The sequence below is a fragment of the Phaethon aethereus genome (assembly GCF_964289735.1).
Source record: "Phaethon aethereus genome assembly, chromosome: 2".
Taxonomy (NCBI): domain Eukaryota; kingdom Metazoa; phylum Chordata; class Aves; order Phaethontiformes; family Phaethontidae; genus Phaethon; species Phaethon aethereus.
In genome coordinates this window covers 69,920,138-69,939,408 of record NC_138582.1, presented here as the reverse complement: position 1 = coordinate 69,939,408, position 19,271 = coordinate 69,920,138, and the positions used below count along the sequence as shown (strand labels likewise).

The 19,271-nt window shown below is 40.9% G+C and overlaps 1 protein-coding gene across 1 annotated transcript in view; it reads left to right on the top strand.

Moving 5' to 3' along the window:
• The window catches only part of GABBR2 (gamma-aminobutyric acid type B receptor subunit 2), a gene marked incomplete at its 3' end in the record, with an annotated part of 516,320 nt that overhangs the window by 482,457 nt on the left and 14,592 nt on the right, over nt 1–19,271 (top strand). The window contains exons 15-17 of the mRNA XM_081996348.1: nt 8,245–8,469; nt 14,812–14,994; nt 17,800–17,929. Of these exons, the coding sequence (XP_081852474.1) occupies nt 8,245–8,469; nt 14,812–14,994; nt 17,800–17,929 (538 nt within the window). The remainder of the gene's footprint in view (nt 1–8,244; nt 8,470–14,811; nt 14,995–17,799; nt 17,930–19,271) is intronic.

Genomic DNA, 19,271 nt, shown 5'->3' with positions numbered 1-19,271 from the left:
CAGTATTATGAGTTTCCTCTTTTTAACCTTTTTTATATTCTGTCTCATCTTTGTCCAATTTTATTGGTTGTTTGTTTTAAGTTCCACAACAACCAAAACAATTTTTAAGGTAAGGAAGTCTTTACATTTATGAAGTTTAGGGCAGATCGTTTCCAGCACATACCCAAACATCTTTCAGTTGCTGCTTGTAAATATTCCTGCTTCTTCCCCTGCTGCTTTCTCCAGTAGGGAGAATCCGTAAAGATTCTTACAATCCAGTAGCTTCCTTTGCTTTGGTGGCTAATCCATAAACATTACTTTTCCAATGTTTTCATGCACTTGGAAGTAGATTTGCAAAGAGGAGTTAACTACCATGGTTTAGAGTTTGGGCTGCAGTCAGTGCCCAGCAGCACAGCCTTCAGTCAGCACTTGGTGCTCTTGCCTCGGTGGGCAGGTGCGGAGAGCGGCTTGGCCAGGGTACATGGACCTCACTGGCCTGAAATGCCTCACGAAAAATTCCTTTACAGAGAGAGTGGTCAAGCATTGAAACAGGCTGCCCAGGGCGGTGGTGGAGTCACCATCACTGGAAGTGTTCAAAAAACATGTGGACATAGCACTTTGGGACATGGTCTAGTGGGCATAGGCGGTGTTGGGTTGATGGTTGGACTTGATCTTAAAGGTCTTTCTTTTCCAACCTTAATGATTCTGTGATTCCAGCAGAGGTTGGTTGTGTGACAGGCACCAGTAAGCAAATACGCAGCCAGAGTCCAGGCAGCTGTTTGCGTGCACAGAAGCAGAAACTTGGGTACTAACAGTGTTCAGGCACCTACAGATGATACTGAGGGACAGCCTGACCACCCTTGCTGGGTGCTGGGTGTAGCTTCTCGTTACCATTTCAGGTGCTTGAGCCCTCTCTGTACCTTTAGTCCAAGAGCTGCTTATGAACAGTACAGCTGTGGTGTGTAACCCGCGCTCCTCATTTTTTACCATTTTACTATGTTTACTCAACAGAGACTAGATATATAGAACTTTTTTTTTTTTTTCTTTTTCTCTGTGGAAAGTGAAGCAGTGGAGCAGGTTGCCCAGAGAGGCTGCTCAGACTTCATACCTTGGAAGTTTTCAAGGACAAAGCTGTGAGCAGCCTGGTCTGACCCTGCAGCTGAGCCTGCTTTTTGAGCAGGAGGTTGCACTAGATGATTTCTTCAAGTCCCTCCCAACTATCTTATGATACTACATAAAATATTTGATTATTCTTAATTAATTTCTTTATCAAATTAATAAATTTTCTGTGTAGAAAAATTGAATAGTCTCCAGGTTATATTAAAATTCCTGATTATTTTCTGAAAGTACTTTTGATTTTTAATACATTTACTTACATTCTTTCCTAATTCCTTTCATGATCAAAAAGAGTACTCAGAAGAAGGGAATGCTGCCTTCTCAATTACCGTGCATGATTACAACTGATATTTATGGTGGGTTTATCACCAGCCCATCTGTCCCATCTTACAATCATTCGAGAGGAAGATAGTTAAGCTTTGTGGTGGGGGAAGGTAGTTTATAGTGGTACCAGATATTTGTTATCTCTTTAATAAAACATTGACAGTGTTTCAGCATCCAAAACAGAAGTTACCATATGGTTTTGTAGGACAAATTTTTCCCTACTATGACCATAAGGAAACTTCTAATCTATTCTTGAAATATTGCAGATATTGTAGTATTCCCTTACATGTCTCTTGACTATGCTTTTTACATAGCAGAAAGAGATTTCAGTTGTAGCTCACACTTGTTTTTGTCAGAGATGTTTTATCATTTTACAGTGCTGTGATTGTCCATGATAATCTTATGCCAGCGACAATATAAAGCTATTCCAAATGGATACTCGGTAATAACCAATTGCGTATTTGTTTCAACTTAGGTACTATAATGGTTTTCATGACTAAGTAGAAATTACATGGAAGAAAGTCAAATACAGTCTGAACACAAAGAAAGGAAAAGACTTTATTAGCCTGTTGATTTGGGAGGCTGGAGTATAAAGTGGAAAATTTTATCTGGATGCATATTACTGTTCGTAGCTTTGTGCAGCTGCTTTTCTGTCTTGCTCTGGGCAAGACCATACTAAGTTCCCCGCAGCATAAAGGACTTTGTCAAGACCTTTATGAAGAAATCCCTTCTGCTGAATAGCTGAATATCATATTTTCCAATTAAAAAAAAATTTAGCTATTATCCTAATGCTCAATAGAAATACCAAGCTTCCCTTTAGACCTGTCTATCCAGAGCAGCTGTGCGAAAATGAACTAAGTACACAGCTGGCTCATACCTGATCAGGGCACTGAGTGATGGTTTAACATCAGATTGTACTGACTGTGAAGGTAGGAGACCTACAAGGTGTATTTTGTCTTTCAGTTTGCTAACCTTGGTGTGCTGGTGATTAAAAAAAATCACTTTTCTATACAACTTCCTGAAAATTGCTCAGTATGTTTTACTGCCCAATTCTCCAGTGAAAACCTGAAAAGCAAAGTGGTTTGGGTTTTTTTTAGTTTTGAAAATTCTCATTGAAAAAAATCTGCAGTCATTTCACTGAAATAAAAATGTGCCTATGTCTGTCATGATCTGGATTTAATGAATGAACATGAGTAGGGAAACCCACAGCTTTAGTTTCACAGTTACTTCAGACTGAGAGATGTTTGCACGACAGAGTCTGGAACTGCCTTTGTTTTAAGGGGTGGCAGGAAAGGAAATCTCTCAGTAATATAGCTGGGGGGGAAAAAAAAGAAAAACAAACACAAAACAAAAAGTCCCCAGATGTAAGATCTTTAAAGTGAAGTTTTGCTTTTGTTCTCTCATGCAGCATAGCAGGGCTGTGATCCACAAGTGAGCTCAGTAAGTACAGTATGATAATTAGCTGTAAAGCTGCAGCCTGGTCCAGTAAATAATCTTTCCAAAACCATACCTTCTAGTTATTGGCAAGCATGACTTCTGACAAGATTGGAGACTTTTCCTTGGATATTTCTCTGCCCTTGTCTGATATCCTCAGTATAATTCTCTCCTTTATCTTTCTTTCCTAATACTTCTCGTAACCCATATTCAAAGTGTAAGCAGGCATGGCTTTGAAATGAAACATATAGACAAAATGGTTTAAGGGCAGTACAGGGCAAGAGGGAATATAGGAGGATAAATAATTTCCTGCCTGTCATCTGCCAGTCTATGCAGTCCAATAGAAAATTAGACACTTGATTGTATTAATATATGTTGTGGATCAGTAAGCAATTGTTACTGTGTTTAGCAGTAATTCTGGTGAACAAGATTTAAAATGACCTAACTAGTAGAGTTTTCAAAAAGTGTTAGATGTTTTCCGGTAATTTAGCTACAAACACTTTTTTTATCTTCCCAGTTATCACAATTTAGTCAGTACAAGATTTTTAAAAATTGAAGTTTGGTTGTTAAACTCTGTAAACACAACTATTGTATTCTTCATAGCCCTGTTGTCCCTCTAAGACTTTAGTACAGATTTCTCTTAGTGACCAGAATTCTATTTTTAGTCACAGTGGTATAATCCTATTGTTTTCAGATACTATTTTCCCCAAATTTAGACAATGGTTGTCTCACAGCCTTTTTAGGTGCACTGACAACACAGCCTTAACCCACCATACCTGCTAAAAAGGTGATACCGTAAATCAGTGTAGTGTCAAATGGAAGCTGCCTACCCTCAAGCAAAAGAAGAAACAAACCAGTCTTGCCTGTACAGCCCATCCCTTCAGAGAAAACCCAGAACAACACTTTATGACACTTTCTACATCAATAAGATGTGTATTTAGTAGACCAAAATGGGAAAAAGCTTTAAGTTAATGACTAACAATGTAGGAAGCCTTCCTAGTTGCATTCTCAATGTGTCTTTGGTTGAGATCCCCAAAGGGACTTAAATTAGACCATTAGACTTGACAGCAGACTATTGTGCTCCTTAACTTTTAGATAACCGCTTTCTATAGGAGAATGCATAGCCCTGAGTTATTCAAACTCCTTCTGTGATGCACAGGATCCTTCAGGAGCCTCAAGATGGGAATTGTAACTGCCAGCAAGGAGCTGCCTAAGCGAGCTGGTATAAAACAGTGGGGACAGATGTGTCCTACCCCTTTCCGAATCTAGCACACCAGCACTGTGCCCATGCACATCCTAATGTGTCCATGCACGCCTTCTCTGAAGACTGCTTAATCAGAATTCTCAGCAGACATCAGAACTAACATCCCACGCAAGTGCCCGAGTAATTATGACAGTCGGGCTCTCATTACATACAATCTGACAGCTCTGCGAGAAGGTTGAGAGCTCCTCCTGAAGACAGCCTCTAGTCTGGGCCTAGGGAGCACACCTCAGGCAGAATTTGGAATTGTACCATGTTGTCCAAACTTGAAGCTATGCAATAGTCATCACCAGCATCATTGTCTTGAACGAAGATGGCTGACACTGTATTTTGTGTGGGGCCCAAGCCAGTAGACATGCTCTGAGAAGCCTCTACCAGCTTGAGCCCTCCAGGAGCAATAGCAGGAGAGATAGCTGTATTGCAAATCCCAGCAGGCCTTAAATATCAAATAGTCCTTAAATTGCACAGCAGTCTCAAGCGTGCATAATGAGAAGCGTGATTTATATAGCTGGGGAAGATTAATGTTTAAAGTTTAGGTACCAGGAGTAGAGAGCAGCTGACCTGAGTCTGTATTTTTAACTGGAGCTCACATGTTTCATATTCAAAACTTGTCAAGGAACCATGGAAATCTGGACCTTTCACTAGCAGCGTCTGCATCCCATTCTTCAACCAAGCCATGATAGGAATTTCCAGGATTTTTGCAGTCATAAAAGTGAACCTTTCATTTGTGCAGATCGGCTGAGCCTCAGGAAGGGGGAACATGAGAAAGGCAGATGAAGGGAAAGCAAAGTGTGATGTCCCCTCAGGAAGGCTCTATCTCAGAGGAGAAATCTTATCAACCCCATGGAGCCCTGTAACAGGCAAACAAGGAGCGCCTCTGTGATCACCACTGTCCTGGCACCAGGCTGTGGAAAACTCTCAGCTTTTACCCATGTTTGAGCCTCAGAGATGAGCTGTGATTTTTAGGAAAGGAGAGATCTTTTCCTGAGACAAGATTTTTACCCAAAATTCCAATAAAAGTTAGCAACAATGCTCTCAAATGTACAGTGCATCATTCTGAGGAAACCCACTTGCTGCAAGAGCCTCTCCCTTTCTTTAGTTATTACATAAGTAAATATCTTCCTTTCATCTGGAAGATACTTAACCGTTTTCCATCCTGTTCTCAATTATAAATGAGATGGGCCAAACCATAACCCCCACAACACTCTTCAAATTATCTTTTTCCATTATAATTGATATTTTAGTTCACTTTATAACTGCCTCAGCTATAAATTCATGCCCATTATTTGTAATAAGTGCTAGCCTCATTTAACTATGTTGGCCATATTCCCAGAATAATGCTTTTGGAAGGGAATCTGTTCATACTGGGAGAACTTGGGAAGAGTGAGGGATGACCTACAACCCTAAAAATCTCATTAATATTTAAGTGTAGAAGAAGACGATAGAAATCTTCTCCATAGTTAAGCGGGGTCTCATCCTTTTAAAAACATGATATAGTCACACACACACAATGATTCCTTCTACCCTTCAAAACAGCTCAGCCCAGACCAGCCTGTTTGTCAGTTCAGGGGCTGGCAAATTTGCAGCACAGCTGAGCTGCACAGCAGCACGAGTGCAGGGAATGCAGAACAGGCAACGCTGAGATGGTGGAGTGTCTGGGAGGAATATGTCTGTATCCTGAATAGAGGTATCACTGCTGTATGTCCCCGGCACAGCCAAGTCAATACAGTGGAAGAATTGCTTCTGCAGAGCTTGTAAAGGAGTCTGTACGTTCCCTGCTCCATCTGTGCACAGTGCCAGAGCCAACAGCAGAGGAGTGCTGCCTGCATCCTTCTTTATTGGAAGCGTCATCCTGGTTACCCGGGGGGCTCTAGAAAATGTATTAGGCGATGAGCTGCTTCTATGGCACAAAGCAACCCAGCTCGATAAATGGCTTACGCACCTCAGCTGCCCCGCCTGAATGGCTGAGACCCCTCTCTCCTCCAGGTAGCTGTCTACATTTACTTTGACCCCTCAAGAGCAGCCCCCTCGCATGCTCCTCCTTCAGCAGCCACAACTTTTCTTCCCGCCCTTCTTAGGCTGCTGGGAAGGGCAGAGGGACCGGGATGAGGTGTGGGCTCTAACCCTACAAGAGGAGATGGGTAAAGCAGAAGAGATAGGCCTGTGACAAAGAGGCAAGGGAGTGCCCTGGAAAGGACCACGTCCTGAAGGACCGTGTGGAGCGGGCAGCTTGGGAATGATGCCAGGGAAGACGTTGGTAAGGATTGCAAAGGCAACTGCTGCTGCTGTTGCTGGGAAGGGCCAGCCTGCCTACACCTCTTGGCTTGCATTGCGGCAGGAACGGCAGAATTGAAAAGTGGGTGAGCAAGAGTCTTGCCTGGACTAGGCAGCACTTCCGTCCAGCCACACTCCATGGGCTGAACGTAGATGCCTAATCCGCCAAAACCTTGCAGCCGGGTCTGCTCATGAACGTGTGGCAGGGTAACATATGTCCTGTAGGCAAGAGAATGCCATAAGCTGGCAGACAAGCTCAGCAACGGGAGGGCAGGGCTGGCAGGTCGGCAAGTAAATCCTGGATTGAAACACCTGGGGGAGTAGGGAGGTGGCTGCAGCCTGCTTGCTGCTGGGGGAATGCAAAGCAGCTGGGTCACAAGTGGTTGTGTTTGTTGCCATTGTTAGTTGAGGTGAAAACTAAGCAAATAATCAAGGAAATTTGCAATTACTCATGTCCAATTGTTACTACAGTTGAAAGCATGTAAGGGCAAAACTGAGTTTGTACAGCAAACATAAATCTGTCAGTTCCCAACTCTTTTTTGCTTGACTGGCAACCAAAGTGTTCTTCTATCCAGGTTATTTGCCTTTGACATTTTTAATGTTTTTTCCCACAGGAAAAAAACAGAAGTTAAATTTTTATTAGGCAACAGCAATTAATCCCCAAATAGCATCATCATAGACCTCTCTAATTTCCTGGATCACCACATGGGTTGCAGCCGTTTCAAAGAGAAGATTATCTCTATGACATGGCAGTGGACAAATGTGGTGGTCTGGGAGGAACGGTACCAAGGTCAATGGGAGTGCACCTTTTTTTTTTTCTCCTTCTTGTCTGTCCCTGCAGTGTGATCAGAAAAAGCTGGAAAATACACAACACATGTCTTGGGTCAGTGATGGTTTCTGTCTCTGCCCTCCCTTTCCCTCCAACACCATCTGCTGTCTGCCATTCTCCCCAGGGCACCATACACTCTTACCAGGCTTTGCCTAGGCTGTAAACTGGGTTACCTATTTACAGCATCTTGCATTCATTTATGGTTTTACTGCATTGCCAGAATTTCTCTGAGGAATGCAAAAGAAAGAAAATAATCCTTTGCAGCAGTTCATGTTGTAGAAAAATCTAATTAAATTTCAAGGGATGAAGATGGCTTCCTTACACTGAAGACTTTCCCCTGCTGAATTGCAAAAGCATATTGCAAATATCAAAAAGGGGCTAAAACTTAAAAATACATCAAATAAAATAGCAAACAAAAAATTGCCACAAGAATGTTTTATGCCAGAAATAATTAGACAACTGCAATTGAAAGGCCATTACCAACTCCCACTATAATAAAAGACTTTATAATTGCAGTCTGAACAGCTAGGTTGACACTTTCTATATTGTATAGTTGTCTCCCATGGGACACATCTTGGCACTGCTGTTTATTAATGTAGGTGATAATCATATAATGAATGACTGGATTGATAAGAATATATTGAGAAGAGTTGCTAAAAAATAGCTAAAAAACAACATACATTGTATCTTTCCTGGAATCCTTGAAAACAAACAGGAAGGACTGTCTTTAAAAATCGCAAAAAATCTTAAATAAAGATAGCCATAACATTTCGAGAAATCTGTTCCCATCACGACTAATTCCAAGTTTCACATTTCTCTTATGAGAGCAGAAATCTGTCCTAATGAGCAAAACAAAACGCATAGGTAATTAGATATTGGGTAAAAGGTAGGTGTATATCTCTGTGTTGTAATATCACCTATATTTGTCAAGTTAGAAAACATACCAGTTTTGAACCAATGCTTTTCTGAACGTCAACCAATTCCTCTTATAATTATGATATTTTTTTCCCTTCTTTTATCATTTCAGTTATTTGGGTGTTTCCTAGCCTGGGAGACACGAAATGTCAGCATTCCTGCTTTGAATGATAGCAAGTACATCGGAATGAGTGTATACAACGTGGGGATAATGTGCATTATTGGTGCTGCTGTTTCATTCCTCACTCGGGACCAACCCAATGTGCAGTTCTGCATCGTTGCTTTAGTCATAATATTCTGCAGCACCATTACTCTCTGTCTTGTGTTTGTACCTAAGGTAGGTGAATTTGTTTAGCATGGGTCTGGATTTTTTTCCTGTTGTTTTATAATTGTGATTTATGATGTAAAAAGCCATTGCCTTTTCAAGCACAGGGGATGGGTATGAATTCTAAACCAAGCTCATCTATAATGTCTTGTGTCTGGATCCTGAGAGCAAAAACAAAGCTCCATGAGATTTTGGAGAGAGTGGAATATGCAAAGTTAAAGGAGTGTGAATACATGCATTTCTAATGCCTATATCTTTACTGAATCTGTGACTGGGGAAAGAAAGGTTTTCTTCTGTAATTTCAATGGACTAGTCTCCATTTTCAACTTTTAGGAACTTTTTGGAAAGGCTGATATGTGGGGATTCAGGAGGGACAGGTCCAGTTGACTCTCTGCTACATTTCTTACGTACCTTAGTCAAGGTAATCAGGCCGTCTACTTCTATACCTTCAAAACAGGAAGGCCTTTCAAGTTCACTGGCATGCTGTAAGGTCAACTATGTTGAAACCTCTAAGGTATTCAGGTATGGTGGTACAACAGGCTTTATCAGTACTTCAGAGCAACGTTGTGTGTACACTGCAAACACTGACACTGCAGATATATTTATTAACAGGTATAGTAATGGACTAAGCGAGGCACAGAGCGGGAGGCATATGCTTTCATTTCTTTTTGCTCTTTTGGGATCTGAGGATGTGTTTGTTGTGCATTGTTGGAAGAACTGAGAAGACACTTACCCATAGAGGGCTGGAACTTGATCATTTCACTTGCAGGGTTAAGCTTTAGACAGGAGTATGACAGATCTTGAATGAAGGGAAAACTGGTTTCTACGTAAGCTTATTTAGCAAAGCCTCAAGTTCTGGACAATGTATTTGATATTTTGAAGTAAAATGTATAATTGTATTCATTTTAAGTGACTTGCATAAACCTAGCTTATCATTGCAAATGAGGTGCATATGCAGTTGGGTATCTGAAATATTTGCAAGGCAAGAACCAAGATGCAGGTCCTTTCACCTCTGGAATCTGTTTTTACATTTTTCAAATGATTAGTGAAATAATGAATAGTGAAAAAGTTTGTGACTCTTTACTGGTCCATGTTCAATTAATGTATTGAGCAAATTATAGTGAATAGGTTCTGGTGCTCAGTGGCATCCCTGGTGATGGTTTTGACAGGGGGACCAAGAACTGTATGTGTAAAAGAAACAAGTTAATAAATTTATCTATCTCAAAGTGTTCCCTGTGAAAGAAATTAGAGGCACAGACTAGCAATAGAAGCTGACTTTCCTTGAACTGCAAAAAAGCAAAGTAATTCATTCTCCAAGACCGACTAACCAGGATGTTTTTACAAGTTCTGCAATTCACTTCTCAAATATTAAAAAGCTGTACAGACATATATAGTCATATTTTTATTCTGGATCTTAGGGAAGAATCACAACTTCATTCTAAATTAAGCAAACATTCAAAAATACAGCAAGGGAGAGTACTTCAAAATACTGCAAGATTTAAGTGTGGAAGCTGTTAAAACTCGGATGCCAAAAATACCTCCACAGGATGTCAGAACTCTCTTCAAAGAGAAATTATTATTAATGCTGTGACATGTTCTCCTGCCCCTTTGCTTTCATGCTCCTTTGCCCATTCTTCTTTTCTTCTGCCACAGGCTCTGAAATGACTTTTGTTTCCTTTTTTAACCCTTTCACCTGCTCTTCTTTTAAACCCCAATTACCCTGCCCTCATTTTTCCTCTCAGTTCTTTCTACTCAAAACACAAACATGAACCGTAGCCTTCTAGAGGGAAATACTTCATCTCATTCCATGTATTGCCAGGTTTCCAAATGCTTAGCTATTTTGCATTAAAAACGATGATTGGATAAAGTACAAAAAAAGAGGTTGAAGCAGGAGCTGGAATGCAGCACTTCCTATGCCCATGTGAGTGCTTTCACAGCTGGAGAGTTCTTCTTGCACTCGTATATTTTTCCCCACATGATTTTCTCGCCGCGTTGTGCCACAGTTATGGCAGGACGGCTGGCAAGGGCTCTCTCCTGCAACCTGCTCCAGAACAGGTTGCACAATGGCTTGTCTGGACCCCGCAAAAGGTTAGATCTGACACCACCCAGCTGGTACCTCTGGGTAAGCCCTCAGTGTGAGACAGGCACAGACCTCTCCCCTCAACAAGTATGTGGTCAACTAGTACAATCTTGGTGACACGGGAAGATTGATTCGGAGATGCTGAAGCCTGTGGCTTTTCAAGCACAGAAGTTGATACTGAAGACTTGGAAGATTACACTTTTTCATTTATTAAACTGTGGCCAGACAGATGCAAGCAGTAACATGGTTTTGGGCCAGGTGAATACTTTGACTTCTCTGCTATACAGAGGAAAACACATTCCTTCTAACTAATCTTCAGGAGTCTCTTGGGCCAACAATGCTGGAATTCAGTTTTGCCCCACAGTGCTTTTATGAATCTGACTAGGCAGACCATGAATGACGTAGGCAAACTAGGGAAAGGAATGTGATGTTTTTCCCTTACTTCTTGTCATCTGTACCAATCTTATTTACTTATAACATGGCAATTACTTCTCCAGGTAAATGGAGAAAATAAAAATGCACTGCCATTTTGCTCAGCACCAAGTTCCTCAGAAAAACATGACGAAAATCCCATAGTACAGTAAGATAGATCAGGGAAAAAATGCTCATTGCTCTCTCCATTTAAAGGTGTTCTCAAATACCAATATTGATATCCATTATACTGCATCCTACTTACATAAACTGTAGACATTCTTGTTATCCGATCAAAAAAGGTCCAAACATTTTAAAAACTATTATAGATTTCTGGGTTCAAGGATATCTTGTAGAAGTGATCTGCAGAATTCCAACATACATTATGTTTATTTTTCCTGTTAGAAGTTAACTGCTATGTCTCATTATCTTTTTAAGGGCCAAGGAGTCTATAGTATTTTTCAGCATACTCATCGCTTCTTTAAAAGAAGAAATCCTAATATGTATTCTCTCTTTGTGAAGTAATTTTCCCATGTTTATCCATGTTTATTAAACTTCCACGTTCTTCCATTTTTTCTGCTCCATCCCTTTTGAGACAGAACACTGTGCTCACTTCTAGACACCCACCAAGTGCATACCATCATTGGCTGCAATGGCATTAACACATTAATTCTGATCCAGTTTCCTGTAGAGCAGCAAGGCAAAAATCAGTTGTAGGGGGGCAGGACTAAAACACCAATTTTCTGTGTTGGTGGCATTTTTTGTCTATTTGGCATTGACTCTTTGTAGATATTCAGTGTTGACTCTTTGTCGAAATAGAAACTGCACAGTTGTGAGGCAGCAAGACACAAGTTCCACTGACTTTATAGCCAGAAAAAAAGAAAAACCTCATTTAACCTCCTCCCATGTACCGTGTGAGCCAACGACATTGCCCATGGACTTTTCCATCTAATTCACACCATGTGATTAAATTCATTAGGACATATGTCCTTATGGTAAAACATCCAGTCTTTAACTATAAACTCCCAGATGAAAATGAGTCAATTGATGGATGGCTATACTTCTATCTTATATACAGTTTAAACTTGGACCACATCAAATTGCAAAGCTTTTATCTTCTAACACTTCTGCCTGCTAATTTAAGAAGCCTTGTAATTACCATTCTTCACCTTTAACTTCATTTTAATGATGTTTTTGGTCTGGGAGCTAGACACAGCAGTCATTACAACCAGCCTAATTAGAATCAAAGAAACGGGGGAGAGGAGAGGCAGGGGGCTCTAGGAAGACTCAGCTACAGCAGGTTACTCAGGGTCTTGAGCAGTTGGGTCTTGATTATCTCCAGGGATGAATACTCCCCAACCTCTCTGAGCATCTATACCAGCATTTGACCACGCTCACAGTAGAAAAAGATTTTTTTCTGATGTTTAAATTAAATTTCTTGTTTTTCAGTTTGTGCCTCCCCTCCTTTCATTGGGCACCACTGAGGAGTCTGGCTCCATCCCTCTTTACTCTCTACCATCACATATTTATACACATGAATAATATTCCCCCCGATCTCTTCCATCTCAAGGCTAAACAATCATCAGTCTCTGCTTGTATCATAAAGGCTTCAATCCTTTTCAACACCTTTGTGGTCCTTCACTGGGCTTTCTTCAGTACTGTGTTGTACTGGGGAGACCAAAGATGGGCACAACGTTCCAGGTGTGCTCTTACCGGGGCTGAGTAGAAAGGAACCACCTCCAATGCCCCAGAGTACTGCTGGCTCATGTTCCATTTGCTGTCCACCACAATCCCCAACGCCTTTACTGAAAAGCTGCTTTCCAGCCAAACACGCCTCAGCCTGTTTGGGTGGGTGCGTGGGCTTGCTTTCTCCCCAAAGGCAGGACTTGGTATTTCCCTTTGCTCAGATTCAGGAGGTACCTGTCGGCCCAGATCTCCAGTCTCTTCACATCCTACTGAACAGCAGCACAATCATCCGGTGTATCAACCCCTCCTCCTCTTTGAGCATCATCTGCAAACTCGCTGAGGGTGTGCTCTGTTGCACCATCCAGGTCACTAATAAAGATTGTTAAGCAGTATTGGCCCTAGCCGAAACCCCTGAGGTACTGCACTAGGGACTGGCTTCCACTGTCATTTGAGCCTGGAAGTTCAGCGAGTTTTCAATCCACCTCACTGGCCACTTACCTAGTCAATACTTCATCAGTTTGACTGTGAGGACTTTATGGGAGAAAGTGTTGAAATCTTTGCTTCAGTCAAGAAAAATAACTCTTTTCCCTCATCTACCAGCCCAGACATCTCACTGAAGAAAGCTATCAGGTTGGTCAGGCAGGATTTTCCCTTCATAAATAGGTGATGACTGTTTCTAATCACCTTCTTGCTCTTAATACATTTGGAAATGGTTCCCAGGAGGACTTACTGCAGTCTTCCGTGGACTGAGGTGAAGGTGACCAGGCAGTATTTCCCCAGATCCTCCTTCTCCTTCTCTTGAACACAGCTGTGACGTTTCCTTTTCTCACAGTCCTTAGGAACGTTTCCCAGTCAACATCACCCTCCAAAGGTAATTGAGAGTGGCCTCACAATGACATTGTCCAGCTCCCTGGACAGGGATCAGGGATGCACCTCCTCCGGTTGCATGAACTTGTGTCCAATTGCTTTAGGGGTCTTAGGGGTCTGGAATTTCTGAAGGCAAATTTTACCGGTAAAGGCTAAGGTGAAGAAGGCATTGAGTACCTGAGCCTTCTCCATCTCCTTTATCACCAGAAAAAGGAAATCCATTGTCTTCAAGCATCATCCCGATCTGTAGACATGCAAATACATGCCAAGGACCAAGTGATTCATTGCCTGATCAGTCAGAACTCTCTCTCTCAGAAGTTACATTCCTCTTTCATGCCACCACAGCTGCGGAACACTTTCACGCTCTGAAGAACAAGAGGAACCCATTCCAAAATGGGGCTATACCACAAGATCTGTCTGTGCTGTGCTTACAAGATTATTGCCACTTCGCTCTTTTCAGACAACTCAGCACCTTTGGGTTTATGATGTCATGCCTATGGTCTCAGGGCAGGCAGCTTCTTCAGCTTTGTCTGTATACAAATATATATGTATGCTGCTTGGCAAGTAATCATAAATTCTGTATTCTCTAGAGTAATCTGAGAAGCTCTCTCCCCCTTGCCAAACAGCTAGCTTTCTCTCCTCATGTCGAGGTGATATTTTCATGTTGTCACCGAGTGTTAAATCTTACTTAGATTTGCTTAAATTAAATGTGTTTAAGGTTAACCTTTTTTTAAATAAGTGGCTTATTTAATTTATTTGAACAGATTTGGTTTATTTTGGGTCACTAAAATATAATTAAGTTTCTGTTATCTCCAGAGTGCAATATCCCCTGAGTTCTTTCTGTTAATACTCCCGCTTCATGCCTCTCTCTGCTTGAGTGTTACCTGTAACAGTAGGAAAGGAGAAATTTCAGATGAAACTGTGCTTGGGAAGAGAAGGGCTTGGTGGGTTGTTTTTTTCTTAAAGAAGGAATATATACTTTGAAAGTATGAAGATATTAATGAAGGAGAACAATAGGTTTGATTAAATATTGAAGTACATTTTAACGTAATTAAAAACCAGTTAAGTTTTTCCTAATTTTTTTGAACACTTCCCTTTGCAAAATCATTCTTGTTCAACTGATTCTGTAAAGTTATTCAGAAATCCTCTCAAGTATTGCACATGGCAAGCAGGGCTCACTTTCCAGAATTTTGTACTTGAAAGTCAGAAAGGAACTCTTGGTTTGCCTTTCAATATTTTGAGATACAAAAGAAAAAGCTGCAAAAATAAAACCACGCACAGGATTTCAAAAAGGCTTTTGAACCTTTCAGCTCATCACACTGAGGACAAATCCAGATGCAGCCACACAGAACAGACGATTTCAGTTCACTCAAAATCAAAAGAAAGAAGATTCAAAGACATCAACATCAGTCACCAGCGTCAATCAGGCCAGCACATCTCGACTAGAAGGATTGCAGTCAGAAAACCACCGCTTGAGAATGAAAATTACAGAGGTATTGTTTATTGTATACACTGCCTAGGCAATTTTGTTCTTGTTGTTGCAATTCTGTGACTTGCTTAAATGTTGACTACTTTTTAGACGAAAAAAATTAGCTTTCCCCATAGAAAAATTTTGAAATAATAGGAAGCAGATGATTTATATGAATAGCTAATTAATACAGCAAATACTTAGCAGGTGTGATAAAAGGAAAATGTACCCTAGCAAATTAAAATGCAACTTCCCCTATTCATTTGTAACAGGCAAATTACCCCGCTGCTTCACGTGGATGTGCTGAGCACCACAGAGCAACAGCTCTAGAAGCGCAAGCTTTACATGCAAGCATAGCAGAGACCCACAGCCCCGGGGCACTTAAGAGCTATCTTTGTTCCTATTTACAGCTGAGTTCAGAGACTGCTGTTGCTGTTATTTCTCAACCTCTCTGAGAGTTCACTCAAAAACTTGCTAGACATATTTTTACATCTGCCATGAAACAGAATTTCTTAAAGGTAGAAAAGACCTTTACAATCACATCAGCGGACCCTTTCGGCACAAAGCCTGTGAATTTTCTTCAGCCTCTACTAAGAGAAAGGCTAAGTACGTGGAGTGCATGAATTCCATTAGAGCTATAACATGTATATTTTTAATTATGTCCATCCTTGCTCAGGAGACCTCAAATGATGAAAAATCAGCCTTGAAGACTGTCCGTTTTGTAAGACAAGATAACCATAACTGATCCATATCTTACAAAAAAATTAACCTGCTCTTGCCTAGTCTGTGAAGTATTCTTATACCTTGAAGAAAAAGTATTTTATTGCAAACATTACATCTTAGAATCACCTCCAGTGATGCTGACTCCACCACCTCCCTGGGCAGCCTGTTCCAATGCTTGACCACTCTTTCAGTAAAGAAATTTTTCCTAATATCTAATCTAAACCTCCCATGGCACAATATGAGGTCATTTCCTCTTATCCTATTGCTAGTTACTTGGGGATGCATTGTCTTTCTGGGAGCCATTTTCTTGTGACTTATTTTGAAAGATTTACAATAAGTTAAAAAATGATTTTTTAAAAATAAAAGATCTCCCAAGCAGAATGGAAAACACTATAGGAAACCAATACATTCTCAGGGACCTTTGGGGATAAACGAACACAGTACTGATGTAGGTTATACAGCACAATTCAGGCTATTATACATACTCTGCATACTGCACAGATTATAATGATTGCCAAAAAGTGGTATGTTTCATAGGAGAAATTAGAAATATCTTCATCCAGATCTTAACTAATGACAATTCAGACTACTAAGGACTCCAAAAGCAAAAGTTATCTCTGCCTTGTTAAAGAAATTTAGTTCAGCTTTGCCAGGTCTTTTTCATGTGAGAGTCTTGCAATTTTTGATGAAGGCTCAGCTGGCTACTGGCTATTCCAGTTTCTTCATCCTACTGTAGTTTTTTCTACTAAGCCTCCTAACTCATAAGATCTCAGCCTGTGCCTTGCAAGGCTCATGACGGAGATCACAGGTGAGGCTGGTCAGGGCAACTGAGCCATATTAGTGCACGCAGGGCCCTGCTGATCTTTTTAGACTTGGCTTAAATATGTTAAATTAAATACTCAGAACCAGTAGGTCCAAATAAGAGTTTTGTTGTCAAGGGGATTTGGAGCATGCCCTACCTTAGCTAGCAGCTACATCTCTGTTATCTACCTTGAGTTGCTATGTCCCGGTTCTTTCGGAAAACTAAATCTAAATTCAGCACACTTAAAATTCAGTTAAGCCAGTAGTGAGTAGGACATACTCTGGACACCACATCCTGGACAATTGTTCACAGAGAGCATGCCAGATCATCATTAAGACACTTGTATCTGGTCGTTTTCTGCTGGGGCTGTAGCCAACTGAATACAAGTTAGCCACTGGGGAGAGCACCCTGTGTTCAACTTGGGGCTAAAAGCTGGGGCTGTACCAGCCCGGCATTTGTGCTGTGGCTCTTCCAGTCAGAAAACATCTGTGCTTCTCTCCCTCTAGTCTTAAAGAATGCTTTTGGGGCAGAGAGAAGACTGCGATTTTTGTTTCTTCCCCCTCCTCTTGTTTCCATTTTTTCCCTCTTGGAATGGCAATTTAGTGCTAGCTGCGAGATTACACAGTTTAAGACAGAAAAGATATAAAACATGGGGGTAATTTTCAAATCACAAAAACACAGAGTGTTCTCAGCCCCAAAACTAAAACCTGTGAGTAGGATTTTCTTTGAAATTTCACGACACACAGACACAAACAAAAAGTCTAACAGGAGTCTGTCTCTCGAAGAAAGGTAAAAGGAGTAAAAATATTCTTTAGGAAAACAAAACATTCCCAGTACAGTTGACTGCAGTCACTCACATGGCTGGACATGCCCCCAATGCCATAGTTCACTTCTATTTTCTTGCACGTTCGATAATTTGATTGACACAACAAAGTGGTTATGGCTATGTATGCCACGTTTATACACATAAATAATAAACAGTTGAGAGGTTTTCAGACTGGGCTTTCTAATGCCCCTTCCTTTCTCATTCAGAGGTACATCAGCATTGCTTAACTGTCAACTACTAAAGCTTTATTCTTCTCGTACGCCCTGTGTGCAATACCACAGCTGAAAGCGGTTTGTTGCTTGTAGCGTGATTTCTAGAGGTAGTGCTGCGGTGCTATAAGAAAACTGCTTTTGGCACAGCGTGGCAAGGGCATTACCGCCTGCCTCCTAGTCTGCTCACAGAAAGCTACGCGGTTACTGCCGATACCCGAAGCAATGACTCTTGAACTTTTAGGGATTCATACTCTTCCTGTTTTGCAGCTGGACAAAGACTTGGAAGAGGTCACAATGCAGCTTCAGGACACTCCTGAGAAAACAACATACATTAAGCAGAACCACTATCAGGATCTTAATGACATTCTTAGTATACGGAACTTTACAGACAGCAAAGGTGAGAGTTAGTAAAATCCATTAGTAGCTTAACCCACCAAGATTTTGAATAGCAATCTCATTGGATTGGTTCCAGAGCGCTCGGACCTTGGTAAAACAGAACTTTAAATATTTTGGTTGCATTACAGAAAGCATGCAGATTCACATAAGCTATATGGTACCCACTGAGTAGTTTTTCCTCTATACGTATGTCTTCTATTCTACGTCCTATGTGTATAACACACATGGTAAAGTGGGAGACTTTTAAAAGCATACTTGGGTTCAGAAGTCAAGTTTTCTGTGCCGCATGGAGGGAGGAAAGTCACAGTGTGTTTCAGATCTTGCGAGAGTTAATTGCACCAGCCTTCAGCAGCAGGAAGCCCAGTTTTATATGTGCTCGTCTAAGCAGGTTGTTCAAATCCTGCTTTTGGACACTGCTATCAAGCACATAGAAGAGAAGCATGTAAATATTTCAGTGCTGATTTGGACTCTAAATGTAGAATTGAAGGCACTTGTGTATGAAAATTTTTCCCTAGGAACTGATAAAAAAGGATTTCATGATGACTGTAGTATTCCTAAGTTGTTTCTACTGTGTCTCTTGCATCGCTCCCTGAAGAAATATATGCGAAAGAATTGCCTCCATTAAAGCTATTTCACTTTGGGGAAGCAATAAGATCTGGTGCATAGTGCAATAAAGTAGAAGCCAGGGCACCCAGCTTCCATTTCTGACTCTAGAATGGATGTACTTTGTGACTTTTTGCAAATGACTTTATGCAGCTGAATATTACTACAGTATGTGAAAAACTAGTTGCCCTGTGTTGGGAAGTCGTAGATTTGCACATCTGTTGCAATGCTAGGCTCACGCTTCCTATTGATGTGGCAGCACAAGCTTGGTTAAGTGGAACAGAAGCTACTCTTGTAAATATGGTTGTTGAAAAATAATTTTAGAAGAGCAACCGTTTACATAGGCCTTTGAAGTGTATTGAATTTTGATTGGATAAGCTTACTTTTTCACGTGTCTTTTGTTTCACCCTGGGTATGCGCTCTGTTGTGTAACTTGTGGCAAAAAAGAAAAGGAAGAGCTCCATAGAGTTCCCAGTGTCCTTTTTAAAATTAAAAAACAGGAGGGGGGAAAGGAGGAAAAGGAAAATGTAAATAGCTGCTGGAGGCGTGTGATTATTGGGCTGAGATCAGCAGCAAGAGCTAACATCAGTGAGTGGGATGATGCAGTTTTACCAAGTGTTTGAAAGGAACATATAGAATGTTCCACTCATGTCAGATGCTGCAGGAAAATGATAAATCATGAATAATATTTCAAGCAGAAAAGATACATTACATTGTGCCAAATACCCATCTGAGTTTGG